Raw genomic sequence first — 25,384 nt, 5'->3', positions numbered from 1 at the left:
CCCAGTGGTAAACAGTTGCCACTGAGGACTACTTAGTGTTCCTACTTAGTTGTAACAGACATTTCAGGTGGCCAAGTGGAGAAACTTTGCTCAATTTCTGCAGGGCAAGCTCTTCTTTCTTCTTATGCATGCTAATAAATGACACCATAATGAAATTAAGAAGTAACCTGCCACCTACACAGGTGCCTCCTTGGTTTCATGCAATATCTTATTCACACAAGGCTCATTTTGTTTAATTTTTGGACTTGTATGCCATCTTTTATCATTATGGCCCTAAGGCAGCTAGCAATTTTAAATATATGCAATAAGATACTGAAAATTGAAAGTACTAAAAATCAGCTAGGGAGAGCTCAGTTCAGCCCCCAAATAGATACATCTTTACAAGATGATGAAAGGTATATGACAGCAGTTCTCAAACTCTTCGGGAGAGTTTGAGCTGCAGTAAGTACATGTGGGGGAAGGCAGCAACATGACCCACTGAACTGCACTAATTTTGAGGGGCACAAAGGCTGCAGCAGCCTCCTGGGGTGCAGGGAGCCTCTGCGCCAGCCTCCACAAGGCTCCTCATGCTGCAGAGTCAGTAAAAATCATGATCGTGACCACTTTTGGTTTCACAAATGCAAAACTGGAAGTGGTCATGATCACTATTTTGAGGGTCTCCACAGTGTGGGGAAACCTGCTGAGGCTGGCAAGAGCTTCCCACACCCATGGGAGGCTGCTGCAGGCTGGTAAGGGGCAGCAAGCCCCTGCGCCCCTTCAAAGCAGCACAATCCAGCAAGTCATGTCACTGCCTTCCCCCATCCCTGCCCCTTAAGGGGGCAGAAGCCAGGGCTCTCTCACTGGCGTGTTTCAATGCCACAGTTTGAGAACCACTGGTATATGGGGATGGAATGGGGCACAACTACAGATTATGTCCTGTCCTTCACACCTGTGAACCAAACCGCGATCTGTGGTAGCTCACAGAACAGTGCTTCCCCCAAAGAGCAAATAAGTGGGCAGGATCATGCAGTAGCAGACAATCCTTAAACTACCTAGGGTCCAACATGCTACGGGCTTCAAAGGGAATAAGTAGCATTTTGGACCTGAAACTGAAGGGTAGCCAGGAAGATCATATAACAAGGAATGAAAGAAAGGCTTCCTCTATGAGGTCTCCTATAAGTGAACTGAAAATAGCATTTTGTATCATTTGCAGGTTCTGAATACTTCTCAAGGGCAGTGCTACATACAGTGGATTGCAATAATCTAACCAGGATGTGAAGGGCCTCAATGTTGGTGGCTAGGTCTACTTTTTCTAGAAATGGCCAGCTGAAATACAAACCAAAGCTGTAAAAAAGCACTCCTGGTTTTTGACTGGTTAGACCAGCATACCAACCTTACTTTCAGGATATCTAAAAGTATTAGATCTTGCCCGTGTTTCCATAAGTTTATCAAACTTAAGATTTATCACTCTGAAATTTTACTGACCCTAGAAGTGTCATGATTTCTTAATATTTACATAGCACTTTTCAACAAAAAAGTTCACAGCAGATTACAGAGAAAAAACAAATATATGAACGATCCCCTGTTCCAAAAGTGCTCACAGTCTAAAAAGATGTTTCTTCTGCATCAGCAAACAGCCACTAGAAAAGACACTTGCTGGGGTGAAGAGGGACAGTTGCACTCAACCTGCTAAAAACAAAAAGAGCACCACTTGAAAAAGTACCTCTTCACCCAGCTAGCAGGGGTGATATACCCTGTTTAAGATATTTTCATACTGTTTTTCAACCAAAGAAGTTCAGCAGTTTAAACAAGAACTTTTTATGCTAACTGCTACTTCGCACATATAGTGCTACTTCGCACATATAGTGCTACTCAAACCTAACACACAACATTGTAGTGTCCATTCTAAAGCAGACTAGTCTGTCTAGGTCAGTGTTTCTCAACATTTGTCCTCTGCCATACCACTTCACATAGTCCACCTATCTGAAGTACCACCACAAGTAACTGGCAATGACGCTACCAGTTAGGTCTGGGTTGGGAGGGCAAATGCAAAGTGACATATATCAGTAAGAGGCTCAGGGTGGACAGGAGGGCTTTTTCAAGCATGAAAAGCATGCTTTGGAGCTCTACCCACTGAGCCAAACCTCCTACCGCTGTTTGTTGCGTCGCATTCCTGGTCTCGCTGCTGGGCAACTGATGTCCATAGAGTACCACCAGACACCACCGCAAGTAGCACTGGCGGTACCAGTACACTGGTTGAAAAACATTGCTGTAGGTGAGTGGCTTCTTACAATGAGTAAGAATTTGTTCCCAATGACTAGAAAGGGAATCTTTGTAACACTTGCAGAATGGGCTGCTTATTTTACAAGCAGCTAAGGAGTACATGCAGGCTGGTAACCTTGTCCTCCCACACCACCAGATACCCCCTTTTTCCATTGTAACAATTTTCCACTGTGACTTTACGTAAACCATTCTGATAGCCTAGGTGGCTAAAAGCCAGGATACAAATGCTATAAATACTATTTGCATATATGTAGACCAATCTGCAAAGTTACTCTGCAGCAATAAACGTGAATTCAACACATTCTAGATTTCTTCATGCTACCCCATCACCACTTCGGGCTTCAAACAGGCAGGCAGATGACCAGAACACATGTTCCAAAACAGCAATTCATCAATTTATACTGTAGTCATGAGATTACAGCAGACTAGCATATGTAGATTGGCTACCAGATCTGTGAGGCTCAGGTGTGTGTGACAGAACTTCAGTTACATGAAAGAATATCCCAGAATAAAGTAATAGACTTTAAGTGTTTTCCAAAGAGTGAAAACTTTGTACTTTTTTCTAGACAACCACACAATTGAAAAAAGTCTGATGCTATGCTCCACAAATATGGTAATTCAAGTCAGTAGAGAAACTGATTATTCAATGAAGACCTAAGATCAAAAAATAAGGAAGGGGCAGTGGTGCAGAAGATGGATCCAGACAAAGGACCAATTCTGTTGGTTGGACCCTTCTATAAGTGTGGAACAAATTGCTTTACAGCACATGAGAACAGGTTTCTCATTGCTACAAGTAAGTAGAAACAGAAACATTAGATCTGCCACAATGTACTCATTTTTTCAACTTCTTGCATTCATAAAAAGAGTTTTATGAAGCACCCACATTTCTAAACTAAGACTAGACAGTCATCTTAAAAGAATGCTCAAACAAATTAAATACGTGTTAAAGTGATAGTAACTGAACTATGGGTTTTTTGCTAGTACAAGGGCTATAACTACTGAATTCTTATTTCAAATTTTGCTGAAAATTTGTTAACAGCAGTAGTGCTATTGTTACAAAATACATTAAAATGTCCATCATCCTCTTTTATCAGTCACATCCTGCTTGCTGCAAGAGAATTCCCATCAATGACACAGGGAAAACAGATGACTAAGTGATGTTTTCAAACTATGTTAGTGAGCCTCCCTAAATCAAGATGAAGAAAAGCTGGTGTAGTAAAAATAACTGAACACAAAAGTTAGGCAGCCATCAACATGCATACCAAGAACACAGGTAGAAATTCTGGGTATACTAAATATGATAATGTAGCAAATAGCTGAACATCACTCAGGAAAAAGGATTCTGTCTAAAAAAAAATCCCATTAATGAAGACATTTAACATGAGTTTAGCTATTTATAAGTTCCTTTTCCCCAAGAAGGTGTCCAGAGCAATCCTCAAAGGGCTCATAATCTAAAAAGATGAAGAAATATCAGCATGCAGCCATTAGAAAAGACACTGGGCTGGTTGAATAAAGACAGAACTCCCCTCAATGGCGTAGCTAATTAATGTGTACCCCAGTGCAGAGCTCAAAATGTTGCCCCAGAAGTGATGTCACAACCAGAAGTGATATCACATTTGGGCTTTTAAAAAGTGCAAATTGGGGGAAACTTGCCTCCTCCCCCCAGCAGTTCACCACCCACTTGATCTGCCACCTCCAGTGGCACACATAGCTAAGGCATCTATCTGCTACCTTTGAACAAAGAAGATTTTGTAGCCCCACCTCTATGACAATATCAAATTTAATTAAGTAAATAAATAAAAATTGTGCCCTTCTTGGTTAGAGACACTGTGCTAGAGGGACAGTTATTCTCCCCCTGCTAAATACAAGAGGAGCCCCACTTGAAAAAGTGCCTCTTTACCAGTTAGCAGGAACAGTTGTATTATGATACATGGAAATGAGAGCTGATTCATTAACACCTTATTGGTTCCATGCTGTATCATAATAAGTTTTGAGTTAAAGAAATCCATTTTTGTTCCATAAGACAGTTGTGTTTCATTTTCCGGTTAATCGGCCTAAATGTTTGATAGAATACAGATATTCCAATGTGGTTTGTTTCATTGCATTCTGCATTAAATTTCCCTCCCAATGATATATAACATGAAGGTATTATACATACCAATTTTTTTACAATTTTGGCCACTAGTGTCAAGCTCAGCTTGTTGCCCACCTAAAGCTTGCTGCCTGGTGCGATTGCTACTCCCTGCACCCCTTTAGCTATGCCACTACTTCCCCTGCTAAAAATAAAAGGATCTTAGAATATCAAATAAAAAGGTTTTTTTGTGAATACAAAAATACAGTAAAAACAAAAAACAATAAATATTAACAAGGTCCAATCTGCTAAAGGACTAAGAGCCAATTCTATCCTGCGTTGAAATGGGCAAGCCAGGAGACTTGCACTGTATCCAGCGCAGGATACAGGCCAAAAGCGGCTCAGCCAGAGGCAAGGGGAAACTTTACCCCTTATCTTTGGGAAAGGTGCCCTTTCCCCTATGGGTCTCCTGAGGTGGCACAAGTCTGAGGAGAGCAGAGCAGCTTGAAGCCGCTCCGTTCTCCCTGGGAACGGGGTTGTGCCAGATCCATTAATGCTGGATTCCAGCCACGACTCCTGCTCCCCACCTGCCTGCCCCCAGGTCTGCCTACCACCTGCCCATGAACACCTCCTTCCTGCCTCCGCCCTGCCCCCTCCCTACCTACCTCAGAGGCTTTTGTCAGCCCAGCCAGACCGAAGCAAGCCTCAGTGCCAGTGCGGAGGCTTGTTCCAGCTTCCCCAGGCCAGCATGCCTCTGCAACCCAGCCTAGCCAACTCCTGAGGAGGCGCAAACGTGCCTTACTGCACATCTGCATCCCTCCTGGGCCTGTGAAAGGGACTTGTGCCAGCCCAAGTCAAGGGCTGGATTGCGCCCTAAAGATCTTAAACCACAGAAGGCAAGGAGGATAATTAGCAAGTGTCCCTAGAGTGACTGTTTCACAGCAGACATGCATATTAGTATAGAGAAATTTCTACTTTGTGTCCCAATAGATCTTACTTCATAAAAGGCAGGAACAGAGCACCATATCCTGAGACAACCTTGAGGTGACATGAAAGGTTAAAGGTCGAAACCAGAAATGCACTGGGTCAATGTCATAAAACTTTACTGGTAGTTACCGGTATTCCAAATTGACCCCAGAAGCTAACAAGCACTCCATGGCAGGAGGCACCCATTTTCCCACTTTCCCATCCATGAAGCAAGGCTATCAATGTGAAGCAAGAGTACTGTACAACAGGTGCTCTATCCACAACAGCTGCAGTCTCAGAAGTAGAGATTTCTGGTCAGGGTTTTGCACATGAATATGGGAAAGGGCTTGAAGCAGCCTAGATTGAGCAACTACAGACCTCTGATCCAAATTTGCTCTTGGAGACAAGTTTAGGGTCAATTCCTGTGATTGCTGCCCCTAGTCTGACATCTTTTCCTAACCCTACTTCCATGTGTGTCACTACCACCTCTGAATTGAGAGTGGCAGATAAGTACCATAACCGATAGCTGCAAACTATACATAAAGTCTGTAAGTATCTAGAACAACAATCCTTGGAGGCCAGGTAGACCTCCCCAGTAGGTCATGAATTTTAAATGACAACATGTTTCAAGTAAAGCGTCTCCAGAATGTGTGTTACTTTTAATTAAGGGATGAATGGGTCAGAAGCAAAGTCAGGCTTCCCTTGCTAAACCTCTCTGGGTCAAAGTTAAGAGCTGAAGTTATAAAGCAGTACTTCCCAAATATGTGTGGTTACAGAGCAGCACTTACCATCCCAAAGGAACAAGACTTTCAAAAGCCACTGGTGACAGGAAAATGAATATTCAAATATTCTCTATGTGTGCATTTTAAAATTTACTGTAATGCTGCATGAAGGAGAATTTCACAGAGTCCATATTTATTATATATCAGACATAAAATTACCTTAACATATAAGCCAGGGACACTATCTTCAGGATCTCTCACACACCATCGAACATTTCAGCAGCAACTTTAAATGCTTCAGTGCATCAGAAACTGAACTCTTAATTTATCTGGACAAAATATTTTATTTTTTCACCCAGACATCAGATTACGCTTTATGTTTCACTGCACCTTTCTCCAGTCACCCTGGTGAGTTATACTATCTTACATGCTGAGCTGTATGCATTTGTTGCAAGCTGCAATAAATATGAAGTTGAATTCTCTAAAATTTCTAAGGCGCATTTAAAGGAGCATACACACTAATAGATTTAACTAAAATTGTGCCAAATGTTTGCCCATTTTGATTGTCTGGTCTTGCTGACACAAAGACATACACCAGCCTGCCTGCACTGACCAGCACAGACAATTGTGTGCCAGGTGGTGCAGGGTTGTGTGAAGGCAGGAAGGGGGTGTTTCCAGGCAGAGAGGTAGGTAGAACATGGGGAGGATCAGGCCCAGGGGGTGGGGAGCAGTGCACACTGTATCCCTACCCTCTCAGCCCTATAAAAGGTTCTTGGATGTGGGCCAGCTAAGTAGCTGGCACATATATGAGTAGCCACATAGGGTAGGCTAGGGCAATACTCAGTAAGAGGAAAAATATCCCCATATCCCAGGGTGACCTCCAGCCTTCTCCTAACCTGCACTGTATACAGAACAGGCTAGGATTGCACTGTAAGTTGGGCAAGAACTCGCTTCTACACAGACCACTGAACATCTTTGACAGTTGCAACTAAAACCTTTCCATCAAGATGCATAATTAATGTCCAGCTTCCTTAACTATGACAGAGTAAGTGGCTGCAGTCCAACATACATGCTGAGGTACCCAAGTTTGTAATTGGACTCTACAGGCATCTGCCTTTCTGCAAAGGGTGGACTAAGTATTGTCTTCAGCTTCATTTTTATTTTCCTATCTGTTGTTCAGTCTCTCCCTGAATCACAATGGAGAGTTTTACATATGCCGTATCCACAGCATCCCAGCTACCAACAAAATAGGATTGGCAAGTGAAAAAATCCTTGCCCAATTTGCTCCACACCCTGACCACCACAAATCATAAGATGAGCTATACCTTCCAGATTGTGCCCACATCTATACCTTCCCTTCTTTGCATTTCTTACAAAAATGTTTAAGACCCTAAGGAAATTAGATAAATGGCATGTACATTTGCATATATTATTCTGGCTGCACAATCTCAATTTCCTTGGCACAGAATACAGAATCCCTATTATTCATTAAATGCACCATTATGAAGATATTTCAATTTTCTAGCTTATATTGTAAAATTACACACTGGTATGTTTATTCAGCAAACAGATAGGCTTTCAATCAGGCTGTCCACAATAAGCAGCTCACAGGACATTTTCCAGTGATAGGTAAAGATTATAGAGTAACCAACGAGAATGTGCAAGCCAGCAATACTTAACCAAAACATTCATGCCAAACCAAGATAGCCTGTTATACTACTAAGGAAACACTGAAGTTTGAGAAAGTGGTATTTTTACAATAGTTAACGGAATGCAAGAACGTTTTGAAGACTACAACTCCCACAAATCCGTTTCATAGATTTATTTTTCTATAGGAAAGCCTAATCAGCAAATTTGGCATTTGAAAGTTTAAAATGTAACTGAAACCTTTCCTAATATACACACTTGAAGCACCAAATGTAAATGCTATTAAGGATGTCTTGGTTACTACAGAATCCAGACTGCTAACCTGAAACTTCAGTGCTTCAGTTTGCTAAGTACAGAACTGCAGAGGCACATTAAAAACTAGACAGACTTGGATCCTTTCAGTGGTTTTATTATTACCAAAAAAGTATATGTGCAAAAAAAAAAAAAAAGCAAGCATGAACTTCCTGCTCTGTACACCTATCCCATTTCAGAAGAGCCAGAATTTAATTCTTGGTTTGAATAGCAGCTTCATTTCAACTGCTGGAAATTGTTTTACATTTATGACAACTACTTCAGCATTGAGAAATCTTTTATCATGGCAGTCAGTCTCCTTCTCGCTTTGGTTTAATGTCATTACATTAATTATTTTAGAAAACACATTCAAATTAGAAGCACTGTAAGCTAAAAAGTTGTTAGAATACCACTTTCGCATCTAGGTCTAAGTATCATATTGACATATTTCATTTGTAAAACTCAGTCCCAACTTTACTTTCTCCTTAGAGTGCAGAAACTTGCATCAGGGAATGGAGATAAAGAAACACAAAACATAACAATATAAGTGTAATTGACTAGAGAGCACTACCTAAAGTTTTCCATACATCTTGGGTTAGAATCCCCTTGTTGTCAATGCAACATTAATTTGGCTGTCAACATGGTAATGAACAATGCCTGCAAGCTATACTAGTCTTTCCCCCAAACAGCTGGGTGCAATTGTGTTTGTAAAAGGAAGAAAGAGGTTCCCAATACAATATCTTCATTCCTAATTTCCAGGTATAGCAAAAACTGGGCTACAGATGACAGTTGAATGATCTTGTCAGATAAAATGCATCACTCTGCTTCTCGAAAACAAGTAGTCAACAAAGGTGACTTCAATGAAACATGTTTGTTTCAGTCACACACATATAGACAAGTGGGCAGAAGATATGCTGGACCTTGCTGTTAAAGTGAACATTTTTACTTATCAGTTATGAATAATTACATCTGAATGTTTGGACCATGTTTTCAGAATTATTTCAAAGTTAGTAGTACTCACTTAGCAGTCCTTAAACCCATTCCCTTCTTCCCATATACTTAAGTACACACAGTCTGATGAGTGTCTGATTGGGATTTTTGGAAGAGTTTTGTTTTATTGTATTGAAAGAGAAGGATCATTTTAGACGTGCAAGGAGGAACGGGAATAAGGGGGCATGCAGGGATTGTTTGCTTAAGTGACATTTTAAAACTGGTTTGAAAATTGAAATAGAACTTAAATAAGAATACTACCTTTAGCCTTCACCTCTTTTCTGCCTTAATCATACTGGAATCTATAATTACCAAATATGACAGAAAAAGATGAAAATTTGTTTTTCAGTAACCTATGGTGCCAGTGTTCATGTTTGAGTTGAAGCATTCGACATTGTGCATGACCAAATTGTTTGAAATTAATCCTGTTCCTCCTCTTCATTGTACACGTGCACCCTTCACACCTACTTCTCCAACAGCCTTAAACATTACTTCTGTACTGTGTGCTGACATTACTCTTAATCCTCACAACCAATCTAAAAAATTAGGGATGGCTAGCCCCAACTACCAAAAGAACATGAATATCCAAAAGGCAAACATTTTCTGTCTAGGATGAGAGAAAAGTCTTGCACCAGGCTTGTAATTGGGTGTTCATCACCTGGTAAACTGGAATATGATTGGCATGCTTCTTCAGGACCATCACTTTGCCACAGAGGACAAGCAGGTAGATCTGGGCAGGTGAGCTAGCAAATATCTTTGTGCAGTACCTTTTGGAAATTTATTCTGTGCTGTGTTACACTCTAGCCACAAACTATGATATTTCTTGCAAGCATGCTAGGACCAACTGTGTTACGTTTCTGCTGTATCACACCCCACAGAAATTTAGCCCCAGACTACTGCTAGTAAAGTACAAATCCTACAGCAGTTGGGAAAGTCCAACTGTAATTTATCAATACTATAGCATCCACAGTTTGCCGAATCTAAGGTACAGTACAAAGGTGAGACAAGTATAGGACAAAGGTTATGTGAGGTCTAAGATGCAAATCAGGCAGTTTAAATTCTTCTAGTTTTAAAATTCAGAATCTCTATATTTATACAACATATTTTATACATCAGCACACATCAATTACTCCAGGTTATTCTCATTTAATTGTTTTATCCAAGACTAGTGATGGTATTGACGTCGGTAACAGACCAATCCTAAAGCCGGTGGCTCTACCAGGTGCAGCAGCACCAAAATGGCTACCACTGCATCCTGCCAGAGGTTTCCTCAACTTTCGTCCCCTTCCCCAGGAAAAGCCTCAAGCCCTGCAATGGGGTTTCTCAAGTCTGCACCAGCTATTTTGCTGGAGTAGACTTGAGAGAATTCATGTCAGGCCCTCCGGCCTGACACGGAATTATGGATCCAGCAGAGCGCCACCGGTTCCACCCCCCCTCCCACCCCAGTTCCTACCCCCACCCTCCCCGAACGCCTTTTCCATCCCCTTAAGCCCTCACCATTGCCCAGAGCTCTTACCTAGCTCTGACAGTGTCCAGCTGGCACCAGGTTCAGTACCAACTGGCACTGGGTCGTCAGCGACTCCTCACAGGGTGTCATGGACATGCCTTACGGCACATTTGCAACACCCAGCACCAGCACTGGAGCTCAGTGCTGACGCTGGTCCTGCTTAGGATTGGGCCCAAAAGTGGCCCCAAGTCCCCTGCAGTTTGGAATCCATCATGTTCACAGATGATATGCAATGAATTACATTCCACTATGCAATTAATCAAATCAACTGTGGCCTTCCAGCTTACAACACAGTTGTAATGAAGTCCACAGTGTTACTCACCCTGTCACAGCGTATCAGTTAAATTGGACTGTTAGCCATTTTCTCCTCTTGGAAGAACACTTCGTGGTACATCATGTTCCAATAACCCAAATCTGCTGAGTGAATAGTGAAGTTCTCTTCACTTGATTGACTGAAATATCTGATAGCTTATTATGAGCACACACATATTAATGGCAGTATCTTGGAGGTAGGGAATTAAACCCTAATTCTTCTGTTCACTTAAGAAAAGTATGCTTTATGCATAATTAAAATTGGCTTGTTAACATTTTTACTCTATCCATTCCTGAAAGCTCCGAAGATGTTTAAAATTTTAGCATCAAGTACTTTAAGATACCTCATCTATGCAATTAGATGCAAAAATTATCAAAACATGACCCAAATAAGTAAGCTACTGGAGTGGCAAGGAAGCTGCTATCCTGCAGATTGGGTTCGATGTCTGGAAAAAAGAATTGGAGGGATCAGGTAACACCAGACTCAGGGAAAAAGGCGGAGAGATGTAGACATGGGGAGAAACCAAGTTGTTCAGTGACCTATGCAATTCTTCTCTATGAATGCTACCAAATTGACTCCCATGCTGCTTCAGTAACCTATGGATCAGGGACCTGTTCCTGAGTCACTCACTCAATCTAAATTCACATTCCTGACAAGGAAGCATTCCTGGCTGAACAACTTGAAAGCACAAATAGGAACAAAATAAGAGAAGTAGACTGGTGGAAGACAGCAGAGAGATGGGACAAGATGTCTTATGTCTACTTGATTCCATCTATGGGCCAAATCATGACTTTTTGGCATACCTGATGAGGATATGCAATTGGATGACAGCATGATACAGACTAGAAATAGGGTATGGAAATACAGAAGTGATAGAGGCGGAAAATGAACAACCCGAAGTGTGAGACATATATTGTAAGTACGTTATTGAACTCCTATTCAAAGTACATGAAAACAAGCCTTTGGCAATGAAGTAGACAAGTTTCTCATTTACTATATGCTCCAGAGCAGGGGTGCCCAAACCCCGTCCCTGGGGCCACTTGCGGCCCTCGAGGCCTTTCAATGTGGCCCTCAGGGAGCCCCCAGTCTCCAATGGGCCTCTGGCCCTCCGGAGATTTGTTGGAGCCCACACTGGCTCGAAGCAACTGCTTTCAGCGTGAGGGCGACTGTTTGACCTCTCACGTGAGCTGTGGGATGACGGCTCCCTCCACTGCTTGTTGTTTCACGTCTGTGATGCAGTAGCAGCAGCAAAGGAAAGGCCAGCCTTGCTTTGTGCAAGGCCTTTTATAGGCCTTGAGCTATTGCAAGACCTTCATTCATTCATATAAGTTCCATCTCAAATATATTCCTTTAAGTAAACTTATGTAAATTTATTCAAATTTTAATTGCAAATTATTTCTTTTTTCCCCCGGCCCCCAACACAGTGTCAGAGAGATGATGTGGCCCTCCTGCCAAAACTTTGGACACCCCTGCTCTAGAGCAGGGGTCTCTAAACTTTTTGGCTGAAGGGCTGCATCAAATATCAGGCATGGTGTCGAGGGCCGGGGAAAAAAATTAGATATAAAATTTAGAGATGGAACTTAGATGAATGACTGAAATGAATGAATGATTGGGCTCAAATGTTCAGGATTTCTCCAAGCACCAACACAGCCCAAGAAATAAAGCACAAACACTGAAATGGACCCCCATTCCCCCACCCCACAAGCACAACTCTGGTTGTGTTTAGTCAACTGGACCAGAGGCTCTTAGGGGATCTGAGGCTGGCCTCGGGCCAGACAGAGGCTCTCCGCAGGTCTCATCCGGCCTCCGGGCTGGGGTTTGGAGACCCCTGCTCTAGAGCAGCAATTTTCAACCACGGCACACTGGTGTGCCACAAATGGACTCAAATTCCTGTGGGAGTTTGGAGGAGGGTGCTTTATTAGTAGGGTTATTGGAAGATGTGAGCCCCCCACCAGCCGTGCATCATTCCTTGTCAATTGTCAAAAAACTGATTGTATGCCCTAAAACTTTTAGTGTCAGTGTGCCAGGAAATGAAAAAAGTGAAAACTGCTCCACAGATAAGAAGGCGTCTGAAAATTACTTAAAACATGGTACATATACAGGGTGCCCCCATATCTGCAGATCCTGTATCTGCAGTTTCAAGTATCTGCAGATGTGGGGACCCTTCTGCATGCCTATTAAATCATTTTTAAAAGTTATCAGAGTGAAAATTGCCTTGTTTAAACAAGCCAATTTTCACCCCAGTAACTTTTAAAAATGATTTAATGGGCCTCGGGGGGGGGGGCAACCTCCCACACCCACATGCCCATTAAACTATTTTAAAAATTTACCAGGCGCATATTCTTCTTACTGACCTCACTCATGTTCTCTTTGTTCTCCTTAAGCAGCCAGAATGGTTAAAGAGAATATCAGTGAGGTTAACAGGAAGACCTCACTGCTGTTCCTGCAGCCTGTTCAAACAAGAATGTTTAAAATGGTGTAATGGGAGCGTGGGGGGGCTGCGTCCACAGTATCTGTGGTCCAACCCCTGGTACATGGGGAGTCTGGAATGGATCCGCCACGGATACCAGGGCACGCCTGTACAGTAGATACAGATAGCCATTTGCCAAATAGTAGTTTACACATGGTATGCATGTGTATGTGTATGCAACCATTTAGCCATTTCTGCCCAATGTTGCATATACACAACAGGGACCAAATGTATAAACCTGTGGGCCAGGCAAAAATGAGTTAATAAGATGGGTACTTAAACCTATACAGGTGAACAAGCTGTCCTGCTATGCACTTTCACTGAAAGGACGTTTAGCTGTCTGTATTGGCCTACCAAATGGTAATTTTCAGATGTGTAATACTGGCTGTCCTCTTGCAAAGTGGCAGGAAGAATTCTACCATGTGTCAAGGGAAATAGCAAGACAGACTGTATGGCAATAGCCACCCTATATTGTGAATTCCATGTCAATCTTTACCCCTAAACATCAACCAGCTGAACACACAGATTTCTCTCTTTTCAATTATTATTCCTTTAGGGTTTAAAAATATCTTCAAATTTAAAATTATATTATAGCAATTACAGTAAGTACTGTGAACCCCCTGCTCAGTTGCATACCAAAAGCCCTCTATCAGCAAAACAAAATATTAACTGCTTAAAGATTAACCTACCCCCAGGAGACTGAATCTAATTTGAAACAAATTCCAGACATTACAACCAGTCGTACTACCCCTTTTTGCTACTACCCGCAAGTCACTAAATGATCAAAAGTGATGTTATGACTATTGAGCAAAACATTCAGAATGTCTCTCTCTCACAAAGGTGATACAGCCATGCAGGTATCAAGGAAATATAGACACATTGTTTCCTAATAGTTACTTTCAGGCAGCCAAATTTGGGGGGGAGGGTTTGCTAATCAACTTTTTAAAAACAAAAATAATTTACTTACCTACCATAGTTACTGATGAGATTACAAAATATTTCTAAAATAGGGGAGTATTTGAGTTCTTTCCAGGTGTTTTGCAAATATGAAGATATGAAGCTAAGCATAAAAGATACATCGTTTGTTTCTCACTCTCAGTGTTCCACTTATGCCAGGGGTGCCCAAACCCCAGCCCAGAGGCCACTTGCGGCCCTCAGGGCTCCCAATCCAGCCCGTGGGGAGCACCCAGTCTCCAATGAGCCTCTGGCCCTTTGGAGACTTGCTGGAGCCCGTGCTGGCCCGACACAACTGCCACCAGCACAACTCTTTGACCTCTCACCTGAGCTGTGGGATGAGGGCTCCCTCCACTACTTGCTGTTTCAAGTCTGTGCTGCAGTGGCAGTGAAGGAAAGGCTAGCCTTGCTTTGTGCAAGGCCTTTTATAGGCCTTATATATTCATTCATATAAGTTCCATCTCAAATATATTCACTTATGTAAATCTATTCAAATTTTAAATGTAAATTAATTCTTTTTTTCCCCTGGCCCCTGACACAGTGCCAGAGAGATGATGTGGCCCTCCTGCCAAAATGTTTGCACACCCCTGACTTCTGGTCGCCGCATCTCAAAAAAGACAATGGAAATGGAAAAGGTGCAAAAGAGAGCGACTAAGATGATTACGGGGCTGGGGCACCTTCCTTATGAGGAAAGGCTACGGCGTTTGGGATTCTTCAGCCTAGAAAAGAGGCGCCTGAGGGGGGACATGATTGAGACATACAAAATTATTCAGGGGATGGACAGAGTGGATAGAGAGATGCTCTTTACACTCTCACATAACACCAGAATCAGGGGACATCCACTAAAATTGAGTGTTGGGAGAGTTAGAACAAACAAAAGAAAATATATCTATACTCAGCATGTGGTTGGTCTGTGGAACTCCTTGCCACAGGATGTGGTGATGGCGTCTGGCCTGGATGCCTTTAAAAGGGGATTGGACAAGTTTCTGGAGAAAAAATCCATTACGGGGTACAAGCCATGATGTGTATGTGCAACCTCCTGATTTTTGAAATGGGCTATGTCAGAATGCCAGATGCAAGGGAGGGCACCAGAATGAGGTCTCTTGTTATCTGTTGTGCTCCCTGGGGCATTTGGTGGGCCGCTGCAAGATACAGGAAGTTTGACTAGATAGGCCTATGGCCTGATCCAGTGGGGCTGTTCTTATGTAGGCAAAGAAATTAGCTTTGTACATGTGGCAAAGTCAAGTCCCTTGAAGCTTAATGGTGAGAAGCATATGGTGTCGCGAAGAGAACAATTTATATTTTCTGTATACCCCCAGAAGGTAGACCTGTGATGTGGCACTTTTGTTGGCAATAGGCCAAACATCTGAGTCATGCTGGATCAGAACACAAACCCACCAAGGTATGCACCTTATTTTCAAGAGGCACACACCAAATGCCTCTGAGAAGTCCAGGAACAGAGCACGAAGGCATCAGCTTCATCCTGTTCACCATCAGTATTTGGCATTCAAACTGCCTCCAAGTATAATGTTTTAACTAACATAGCTAACACCTATTGATAGACTTACACTTAGGAATCACGCACCAGTCAGATCAACCAAGTTTCACCTTCTCCTGTACAATAAAGTTGTTTGCTTTGTTCAAAGGACAGATTGGTAAATCAACTCTAACTTCTATCAATAAAATATGGAAGTCCATTAGAAGTTCAACTGGTTACAGAACTCTGAACATCCAATTTTTTCTAATCTACCCAACTGTCTTTATAACCACTCCTCATAAATATTTTATAAGAACTGTTTACTCAACTTCCAGCAACAGTAACATAATTCAAAACAGAACAAGATGTTAGGCATTTCATCACAATTACAGGGAACATGCAAGCCACATTTGTAGCATGCCCTCAAACATTTCTCAACACATAAGGGTTTAAAAAAAACAACAACACACTAAAGACAAAACAAAAACCAAAGCAATTCTCTCCCAAACAAGAGAGAATCCATATTATATGAAATCCTGTACTGCCAAGTTTTTGTCTACCAAAGGCAACAAATTTAAAGACGTGGTTCTCAAACTATCTTCTGCAAAGCTCCTGGTACCACAGAGGCTTATCAGAGGTTCCCACAATTAGAAGATTAGTGAGGATCGACAAACTGCCTCAAATACAACTTGCAGGCCACTTCCTGTCTCCTCCTTCAACCCCAAATTGCAGTAGATGAAGATTCCAGGGTACAAATAGCCAGAGGCAGATGATAGTTTATTGCAGACTCACAAACTGTAGGACATTGATGTGAAACTATGCTCCTCTTGTAATTCCTGATCAAGCACACTTTTCAGCACTTCAAAAAAATTGTAAATCTGTTTTGTCTGATGCTAGTGGAGCAAAATTATTATTATTATTATTATTAATTATTAACAGTATTTATATACCGCTTTTCAACTAAAAGTTCACAAAGCGGTTTACAGAGAAAAATCAAATAACTAAATGGCTCCCTGTCCCAAAAGGGCTCACAATCTAAAAAGATGCAAATGAATACCAGCAGACAGCCACTAGAACAGACAGTGCTGGGGTGAGGTGGGCCAGTTACTCTCCCCCTGCTAAAAAAAGGAGCACCCACTTGAAAAAGTGCCTCTTACCCAATTAGCAGGGGTTAATTAGTGTTTATGCCACAAGCAAGTTTATGGCCCTATTGTATTATACCAAAAAACTTTGCACAGGGTGATTGCTAGGTGCAGAAGGCCTCAAGAACATCCACTGCTAAACATCTTCTTAAAATCCTTCCCAATGTTCATGGCAGGTAGGTTAGTATGAACAGAGTTCCTGAGAAAGTCTGTTCTCCCTTACCCTCAAATACAAGAGTTTCAAGTGTGTTGTATATCTGATTACATCACCTCAAACAACTCAGAAAGTCTGACTTTTGCAAAAGTCTAATGTTTTCTGAATTGCACATTAAGGATAGCTACCTTGATTTTCCAGTCTAAAAATGCTAGAAACGTTGATAGATCTTTCTCTCCTGAAGAGGTCACCAACAGATCTGTGACTCAAATGTTAGAAAATGACTCTGACAATGTCTCACACTGGGAGGGCATGCACTTGAGTGCAGATTTCATTAGTTAGGCTAATAAGCAGAGCCAAAGTGCTGCACAAAGAAGCCTACAGCCCTGAGATGCTGTGAAGCAGAAAGTTATGTTTGTGTTAATTGTCTTTCTTTTAACCCAACAGAGGCTAATCAGAGATTCACTTTGCACAAAGTTTCTGATGCTCACTTTTGAGCAAGCCTAGCTTGGTGAACTACATTGCCAAGTCCCTGAAAAGACAGGGGCTGCAAACACTGACATCTGCAGATAGGAGAGCTGATCCACATCTGGGATTGGATGTATTTGGGAAACAAGCTGGGAGACCAAAAGAGGGAGGGGGAGAGGAGGAGGGAGAGAGGGAGAGAGACAGAAAATACCAAGTGAGACTCAGAGCCAACATAGTTAAGTGTGTGCTCTGCAACTATCTCTAGCATTGTTTTATAGCTGCCACTTTGGGGCAGAAAGAGAGAGAAACACATTCCACTTGAGACACCCCAGTGGTACGAATCAACAACAGCCACCATTTCTAGTGTTGGTTTGGAATGGAATGTCTTGGTTGGGAATTCTATCACCAAGTGGAATGGAGAAGGTGGACTGGAAGTCTTGCTAGAGATCTCTACGCATGGAGAACTCTCTCTGCCCCTCAATTCTATTCCAGATGCCTAGAAACACAGAGTCTTATCCAGCCCTCTCCTTTGGCTACCAATCCCATCAGGAATCTTTCCGTTCAAGAAGGGTGAACTCCATGACACCTCCACAACCCCACCACAAAAACATGTGCTAGCTGTCTTCCCAGAAGTCCTCAGAGGGGGGGGGGGGAGAGACTGGCCAACTCCTTTGCATCATCATACTGGCCAACTCCTTTGCACAGGCTTGCGAATGCTGTCATGGCCATAGCTGCTCCCAAAAAAGCAGAGGAGGGACTCATGCACACCCAGGACTCTGCACCCACCATGTCATCCTGGTTTCTCCAGTTAGGCCAGTCAATGAACCTCTCTTCCGTACCACTCCAACTCCCCTGCAGAAAATCAATCAATGGCCTGGGACTCAGGTTACAATCCTCTCTGCACTTTCCTGGGAGTAAGCCCCATGGACGATAATGGGACTTACTTCTGAGTAGACATACATGGGATTGGGCTGCCGTCCTATTCACGCTTTCCTGGGAGCAATCCCCACTGACTGTAATGGGACTAACTTCTGAGTAGATATGCATAGAACGGGGCTCTGCAACTGGAGTCCTATCCACTTTTTCCTGGGAGTAAGCCCCACTGATTACAACGGGGCTTACTTCCGAGTAGACATGCCTAGGCTTGGGCTCTGGAGTTGTGCCACGTGGTGAAGGCGCGTCCCCTACACAAGGGACGCAGATTCGTGGCCAAATGACCACCTGAACAGACTCCCGGAGCCGTCGAGGGCAGCCAGGGGAAGAGAGCCGTTGCGGCCGAGGCGGGAGAAGCTGCCCGGCCGGCCGGCCGGCCGGCCCGGGGTGGGTGGGGGTCCGCGGGCTCACCTTGCAGCATGGCCTCCAGCTTCTTCCTGTCCACGCGGAACCTCTCCTCGCCCCACTCGGGGCTGGCCGGGTGGGCGCGGGCCGAGGAGGGGCCGCCCTCGTCGTCGGGCAGGGGGGAGTCGGCGCTGCGCTCGCTGTTGGAGCCGGGGTCCGAGAGCGGGTAGCCCTGGGGGGCCGCCATCCCTCCCGCGGCCGGCTGCCCGGAGCCCCACTCCCCCGAGGCCACCCCCGCCCCGTGGCCCTCCGCCTCCTCCCCGCAGCAGCAGCAGCAGCCGCCGCCGCCCCTTCCTCCTCCTCCTCGGGAAGCTATCTGGCCCCACAGCCGCCCGCCGCCCGCTTCATCCCAGCCCGCCAGAGCCTCGGGGGCCCTTCCGGCGCCTGCCTCCGCTGCCTCCAGCCCGGGCTCCCCGCCGAGCGCGCGGCTCCTGCTGCTGCTGCTGCTGCAGCCGTCGCCTGCCTCGCAAAGCGCCTGTCCCGGGCCGGCTGCGGCTCGGCTGCGCCCCCATCCCGCCCGCAGCCCGCACAGCATCTCCGCCTCTTCCATCGGGCGGGCGGGCGGGCGGGCGCGCTGCTGGAGGGAGAGCCTTGTCCAAGGGGGCGGGTTAAGGCTAAGCTTGGACGGGGGGAGGTAAAGGGGGCGCCTTCCCCACAGCACTTTCCTCCTCCCGCTATCTCTGCACTGGCAAGTCTGTCCCCCCAAAGTAGCTCCGCCCTATTTAATCCCCGCCCAGCAGCCCGGACGCTGCACGTTTACAGTCCGGGGGCCCAATCCTGCAATGACTCAGGCAGCCTGGCAAGCGAGGGGGGGTCCCCTGAACGGGGCTGGGGAAGGGGGAGGGGGAAGTGAGGGGAGGGTTCCAGGCACTTACAGCCCAATCCTAGGCACGTCTACTCAGAAGCAAGTCCCGTTATCCTCAGTGGGGCTTACTCCCAGGAAAGCGTGGATTGGATTGCAGCTACAGAGCCCCATCCTATGCATGTCTACTCAGAAGCAAGTCCCGTTATCCTCAGTGAGGCTTACCCCCAGGAAAGTGTGGATAGGGTGGCAGCTTTAGCGAGGAGATAAGTCATGGGCAGGGATGACCCAAGTGACTTGGGAGGCTGGGGCAGAACATCTCAAAGGCGCCCAACGTTGTGGTGGAGCAAATAGAATAACAGCCCCATCTTATACATGTCTTCTCAGAAGTAAGTCCCATTTTGTTCAATGAGGCTTACTCCCAGGAAAGTATGGATAGGATTGCAGCCTAAAGGCAGTTTCCTCCTTGCTTCCCATCTTAACAACATAAAAAGAACCTTGCTGGATCAAGAAGGCCCATTTAGTCCAGCTTCCTGTATCTTTTTTACTTAGATGGCGGCACAAGCCCAGGAGTGACATCGCTCCCATACTGCCATCATCGCAGGGTTGCCACTCCCCTTATGGGGGAATACATTGTTTTCTGCTGCCCCATGGGATCATGACCCCCAGGTTGTGAAACATTGCTATAGCCAGTTCCCACTCCACAAAGATTTTGATTTCCAAATACATGTTTCTGAGTGTGTGCACATTTGGGGCCCAATCGTATCCAACATGTGGATGCAGCTGCTATGCAGCCCTGAGGTGAGACAAGAAATGTTACCTTATCTTGCAGAGGCCTCCATGAAATGCTCCCCCACCAGAGGATGCATTACACAGCTGTATCTATCTGGAAAGTTGGATAGGACTGGGCCCTTGGAAACCTACAGGAGGGAAACAAGCAGAGATGGGATAGAGTGAAACAGTGGTAAAAAGAGTGTTCTCCCTCCTGCTTCTCTACCCCAGACTATGTTGTCCTGTAATGGCTTTTGAGGGTGGAAAGAGAGTTGTTATGGTTCAGTGACATGTCTTAGTGTAGTTGGGCCCGACTTCATCCAAGTAAGCATGTATCAGAACTCTGTTTCACCCTCAATGGCTAAAACTCCATCTTAAAGAAGAAAGAACAGTGCATGACACATCCAGGGCCTAATTTGGGCCTGTTTACAGTGACAGATTCAGAGCCAAATCCTGTGCTCAGCAGCACGGCTCCCTGTCACAAACGTGCCATAAGGCACATTTGTGAGGCTCACTGCCAGGCTCCCACCCTTGCTAGCCCAGCACCGGCCAGTGCTGGGCTAGTGTGGGGTGGTCGCCCAGCTTCCGCGGCTCGGCAGTCTCCTGGACTGGTGAGCCTCAGCATGGTAAGCGGGGGGGGGGGGGGGCGGGAGTGGGGAGGAGGCATTCTGGGGAGGGAGGAGGCTGGCAGGGGGCGGGCTGGAGAGGGAGGCAGGCGGGTCTGGGGAGGGAGGGAGGCGGGTCTGCCTGGGGAGGGAGGCAGGCGGGTCCACGGAGCTGCATTCCACAGGATCCAAGGCGCTCGTGTAGGGCACAAGTACCTTTACCTTGCCCCTGACCTTTTGGTTGGCGGTAAAATGAATAGTGCCATTGCAGGGCTGCTTACCTTACTCGGGGGAAGGGGACAAAAGTCCCCTTCTCCCGAGGCCCCTCCTGCTGCAGCCCTTCTCGGTGCTGCCGAGCCTGGGCACCCAGGGCAGCTCAGGATTGGGCTGCCCAGCTGCAATCCTATATACATACTTACATGGGAGTAAGTCCCACTGAACTCAGTGGAGCTTATTTCTGAGTGGACAGGTATAGGATTGTGCTATGAGATTTGGAACATATGAAGTAATAAAGTAGCAAGTGGCTGTGAGAATGTTGTCTCTAAGACTTCAAACTGCATGTTTGACAGAGTTCTGTGATTCTTTTCTCCCCCTTTTTAAAGAAATATAAAAGAATTCACAGTTGTTGGGGCAGGCCATATATGAAGGAAAGAGGGAGAGACTGCTTAACATTCCCCTCTTTGTTCAGCTCCAAATCACATTCCAAAATGCTTTTTCATCCATGGGGGGGGGGGAACTCAACCCCCTGAGTTTGAACCCCCACCCCAGCTCCAGATTCTAGGAGTACTTGTACCCATGGACCCCTTGCCAGGTACACCACTGCAACAATGCTTTATTTTGATCTCTCCAGAATGTCAGCTGAGCTAATAATGCTGTCAGATGAAGCCCCTTAATTCATAGCAATGCTTGTCCCACACTCTTTCCATCTTTATCGAAAGTTTTTGCTGCAACTATAGGAAGTCTGTTTTGCCAAATTCATTTTAAAATTATCTTTCTTTCCATTTGCCTAGCTCAGAAAAATAGTACATGCAAGGTTATATTCAATTATAAGGTTCTTGAGAGAATACTCATTTCTAAAGCCACTGTCCTTCCCTTCCATGTTGCATATGCCCTGTTCCTTAATTCTAAGGACATGGGGATAGTCACTCACTGGGGAAGAAAATGTCTTCTGTACATGCTCAGATATACTGTTTTTTATAATATTGTAATATATCTGTTTCTTGAAGGCAAGAACATGACCACAGATGGAAGGGCAGTGCTAAATGGGTGTTTTCACCCATTCATTCAATAAGGAGGCTACAAGACCTGCCATACTTCTGTGTACACATTGCTCATCTTCCATTATCTGCCCCCAGAGCTGGATGCTGAGAGATGATGTGGGACTCTTTCTCAGATACTACTTCCTTCCAGCTTTGCATGCTATCTTTCCAGTTGTCTCCCGCATACCTATTCACCATTCCTTCTTCTTCTTCCTCCCATAGGCCTTCTCACCACCCCTGTCAAGTCTCCCTTCACAACAAATGACAACATGTGTTGTATGCAACAGATAGTGTTTCTCCCTTGTATTTAAGTGAAGGCATAAAATGCCAAGTTTTGTTTAAATTGCATTTACATGAAATAAAAAGCCACATTCTCAATGGTTAGAACAAAATGACATATGTGGACGACTGGTATAATAGCTGGAAGCAGGCGATTACCAGTTTCAGTATTTAGAGAGAATATTGGTTGGTGATGTCTCTGGCATGTGTAACTTGATGTTTATTTTTTTTTTTTAATTTTATTGGCTAGTAGTTTAGATAAAGCAAAGAATAACAAGAGCAGTCTCATTCTGTTATGTTCTTTTATCCCCAACTATAATTATTTTGGCTTTTCAGTGGTCACAGAACCCCAGATTAAATGAAGGACAAATTTCTTCCCAGGCCCTAAAGTGCAATATCAAATAGATAAAATGATATCTTATATTAGAACCACTGCTATTGCTCTCTGTGGAAGGGGACCCTACCCAAGCTTCCCCTGAAGGAGAAATGTTGCTAGTCCATGGCAATAATCAACCCTGTCCTGATTCCTTCTCATGACCCAGGGCCCAATCCTATCCAACTTTCCAGCATCAATGCAGCCATGCCTATGCAGTTCATGCATATCTACTCAGAAGTAAGTCCCATTGTGTTTAATGATGCTTACTCCCAGGAAAGTGAGTACAGGGGGCCCCATATCCATGGATCCCATAGCCACAGTTTCAGTTAACTGTGCTCCCTTCGCCTATGAAGGGTATTCTGAGCCCCACAGAACATGTCCACCCACATACATGTCCACCTTACATGTCCACCCACAGCCTCTGAGGGCCTCAGAATGACTGTTTTTAAAATGTTACTTCCAGTTTTATTGTAAAACAGGAAGTGACATTTTTATTTAATTCTGAAGCCCAGGGAAGCCCCAGAAGATTGGAGGGGCAGTGAGAGGGTGGGAGTGTCCCCCCATATCCATGGATTCAGCTACCCATGGGGGTTCCAGAAAGGAACTCCTGTGGATACAGAGGCACATCTACATAGGATTTCAGCCTAAATGAAATATAAGTTTCAAAGTAGGGATAAGTGGCAGGGGAAGCAAATTTACAGTTGATATATTTTGCTGCATAGTCCTAGTGGGGGTTGGCTATGGGGAGTGTCATGATTAGCTCCTGCTCTTCAATATTTACCGCTACACAGTTAGACTTGGGTTTAAAATTAAGGTCAAGATCTTATGCACATTTATGCTCAATGCTACTTACTTCTGAGTTACAAAGGAGTTGGTCACAATACAATAAAAAATGAGGCATTTCTGTTTACAGCATATACATATGAATTAATATATCAGACTGCTAAAATGAATTATATTGCTGTTTCTAGATTATTAAGGTTTAATGTGTTTGTTTTAGCTGACAAACACACACACAAAATAGCTGCCTATTTCACTATTCAGGTGTTTGGTACTATTTTCCCTGGCTTATACCCAAAGGTTGGCATACAATCAAGAGCCTCCGTTTGGGCGGCCAGCCCAACAAGGAGGCTCAGGATCTGGTGGAGTGATGCTCCACTGATCTCGCCTCCCCCCGCCCCATTCCCTCTGCCGGCATGCCTCCTCCCCACCCTCTTCTCACCCTCTCTCCGTCCCGGAACGCCTCCTCCCTACCTTCCCTCATGACCCCACCTACTTGTCTGATGCCCGGCGGTCCGTGTGACTGCCAAGCAGCGGAGGTCTGGTGCTCCAGCAATGGTGCTAGCCCAGCACCGGCCAGTGCTAGGCTAGCACAGGTGCTCCACCAGCACTAGGGCCTGCAAACGTGCCTTACAGCATGTTTGTGACAGTGTGCACCAGCAGTGAGCTGGCGCACACTCAAGGTTTGGGCCTTTAGACTTTACTTAGGACCAAATCCTATCCAATTTTCCAGTGCCGATACAGCAGCAATGCAGCCTCAAGGTAAGAGAACAAGTGTTCCTTTACCATGAGGAGTCCTCTGTGACTGCCCCCTTCCCACAGGATGCAACACATGCCCTGTTGGCATGCCTGCATCAGTGCTGGAAAGTTGGATAGGATTGGGCCTTTAGACTCTACTTCATACCATATAATCTGGACTTCATTAAGTGTAAGGCATATAGGTACCCACCTCCCCACACATTTTATGTGATTAGGCATGCCCAGGGCAAGAAACAGCTAGGAATGTAAACCTTTAAGCCACATATAGTACTGTCAGCCTTTCTGAATTTTGATTTTGCTTTGCAGGATGAATTTAAGGCCAGCATTGCTGGTTCTTGAAATGCCTAAGTACACAACAAAAGCAAGGCTTTTCTAATTTTACATTAATTTAGATTTTTACAACACACTATCCTAAAGGCTCAAAAGCTGCATCTATCTTCATGCTTAAAAGGGATTTAAAAAATTGATCCATATTCTGAAAAGAATCTAAAGGAATGCACCATCACTGCCAAACCACTTCTGCTCCTTTATCTTCTACCCAAGACACTCCTGCTACCAAACCCAGTACAATTCTTTCCTCTCATGCTGCTTTCTCATATTGATTGATTGATTTATATGATTATTATAATTTTGCATTTTAAATACAATCCCTTAATCCAGAGCCATCACATCAAACAAAAACAAAAAAGCGCAACAATCACGTGCAACAATTATGTATTTCTATATTCATTTGATCATATTGATTATTTGGCATCTTTAATCAACTGACACTTGCTACCATCACAACCGAAACTTTTTTAATGGCAGTCAAAAATGTCCTTATTAACTGACTGCAAGACTTTGGCTGTCTAATAATCTGTTACATTTTCAACCCTGAATGAACAGACAAATCATTACACTGAAGAACCGGGGCAGATGTATATACATCTGCTATTACAGTTCCTTTCAGCTGCTCCATAAATATATGTCCCTCTTCAGGAG

At 44.4% G+C, this 25,384-nt stretch overlaps 1 protein-coding gene across 1 annotated transcript in view; it reads right to left on the bottom strand.

The window, feature by feature from the left end:
- Positions 1 to 19,322, bottom strand: part of BICC1 (BicC family RNA binding protein 1) — a 133,988-nt gene extending 114,666 nt beyond the window's left edge. Inside the window, exon 1 of the mRNA XM_066619856.1 lies at positions 18,779 to 19,322. Within this exon, the coding sequence (XP_066475953.1) occupies positions 18,779 to 19,322 (544 nt within the window). The remainder of the gene's footprint in view (positions 1 to 18,778) is intronic.
- Between the last annotated feature and the right edge of the window lie 6,062 nt (positions 19,323 to 25,384).

This window comes from Tiliqua scincoides, chromosome 3 (genome assembly GCF_035046505.1).
Source record: "Tiliqua scincoides isolate rTilSci1 chromosome 3, rTilSci1.hap2, whole genome shotgun sequence".
Classification (NCBI taxonomy): Eukaryota; Metazoa; Chordata; class Lepidosauria; order Squamata; family Scincidae; genus Tiliqua; species Tiliqua scincoides.
The sequence above is the reverse complement of the archived record's forward strand: the minus strand, read 5'-3'. Positions and strand labels throughout refer to the sequence as shown.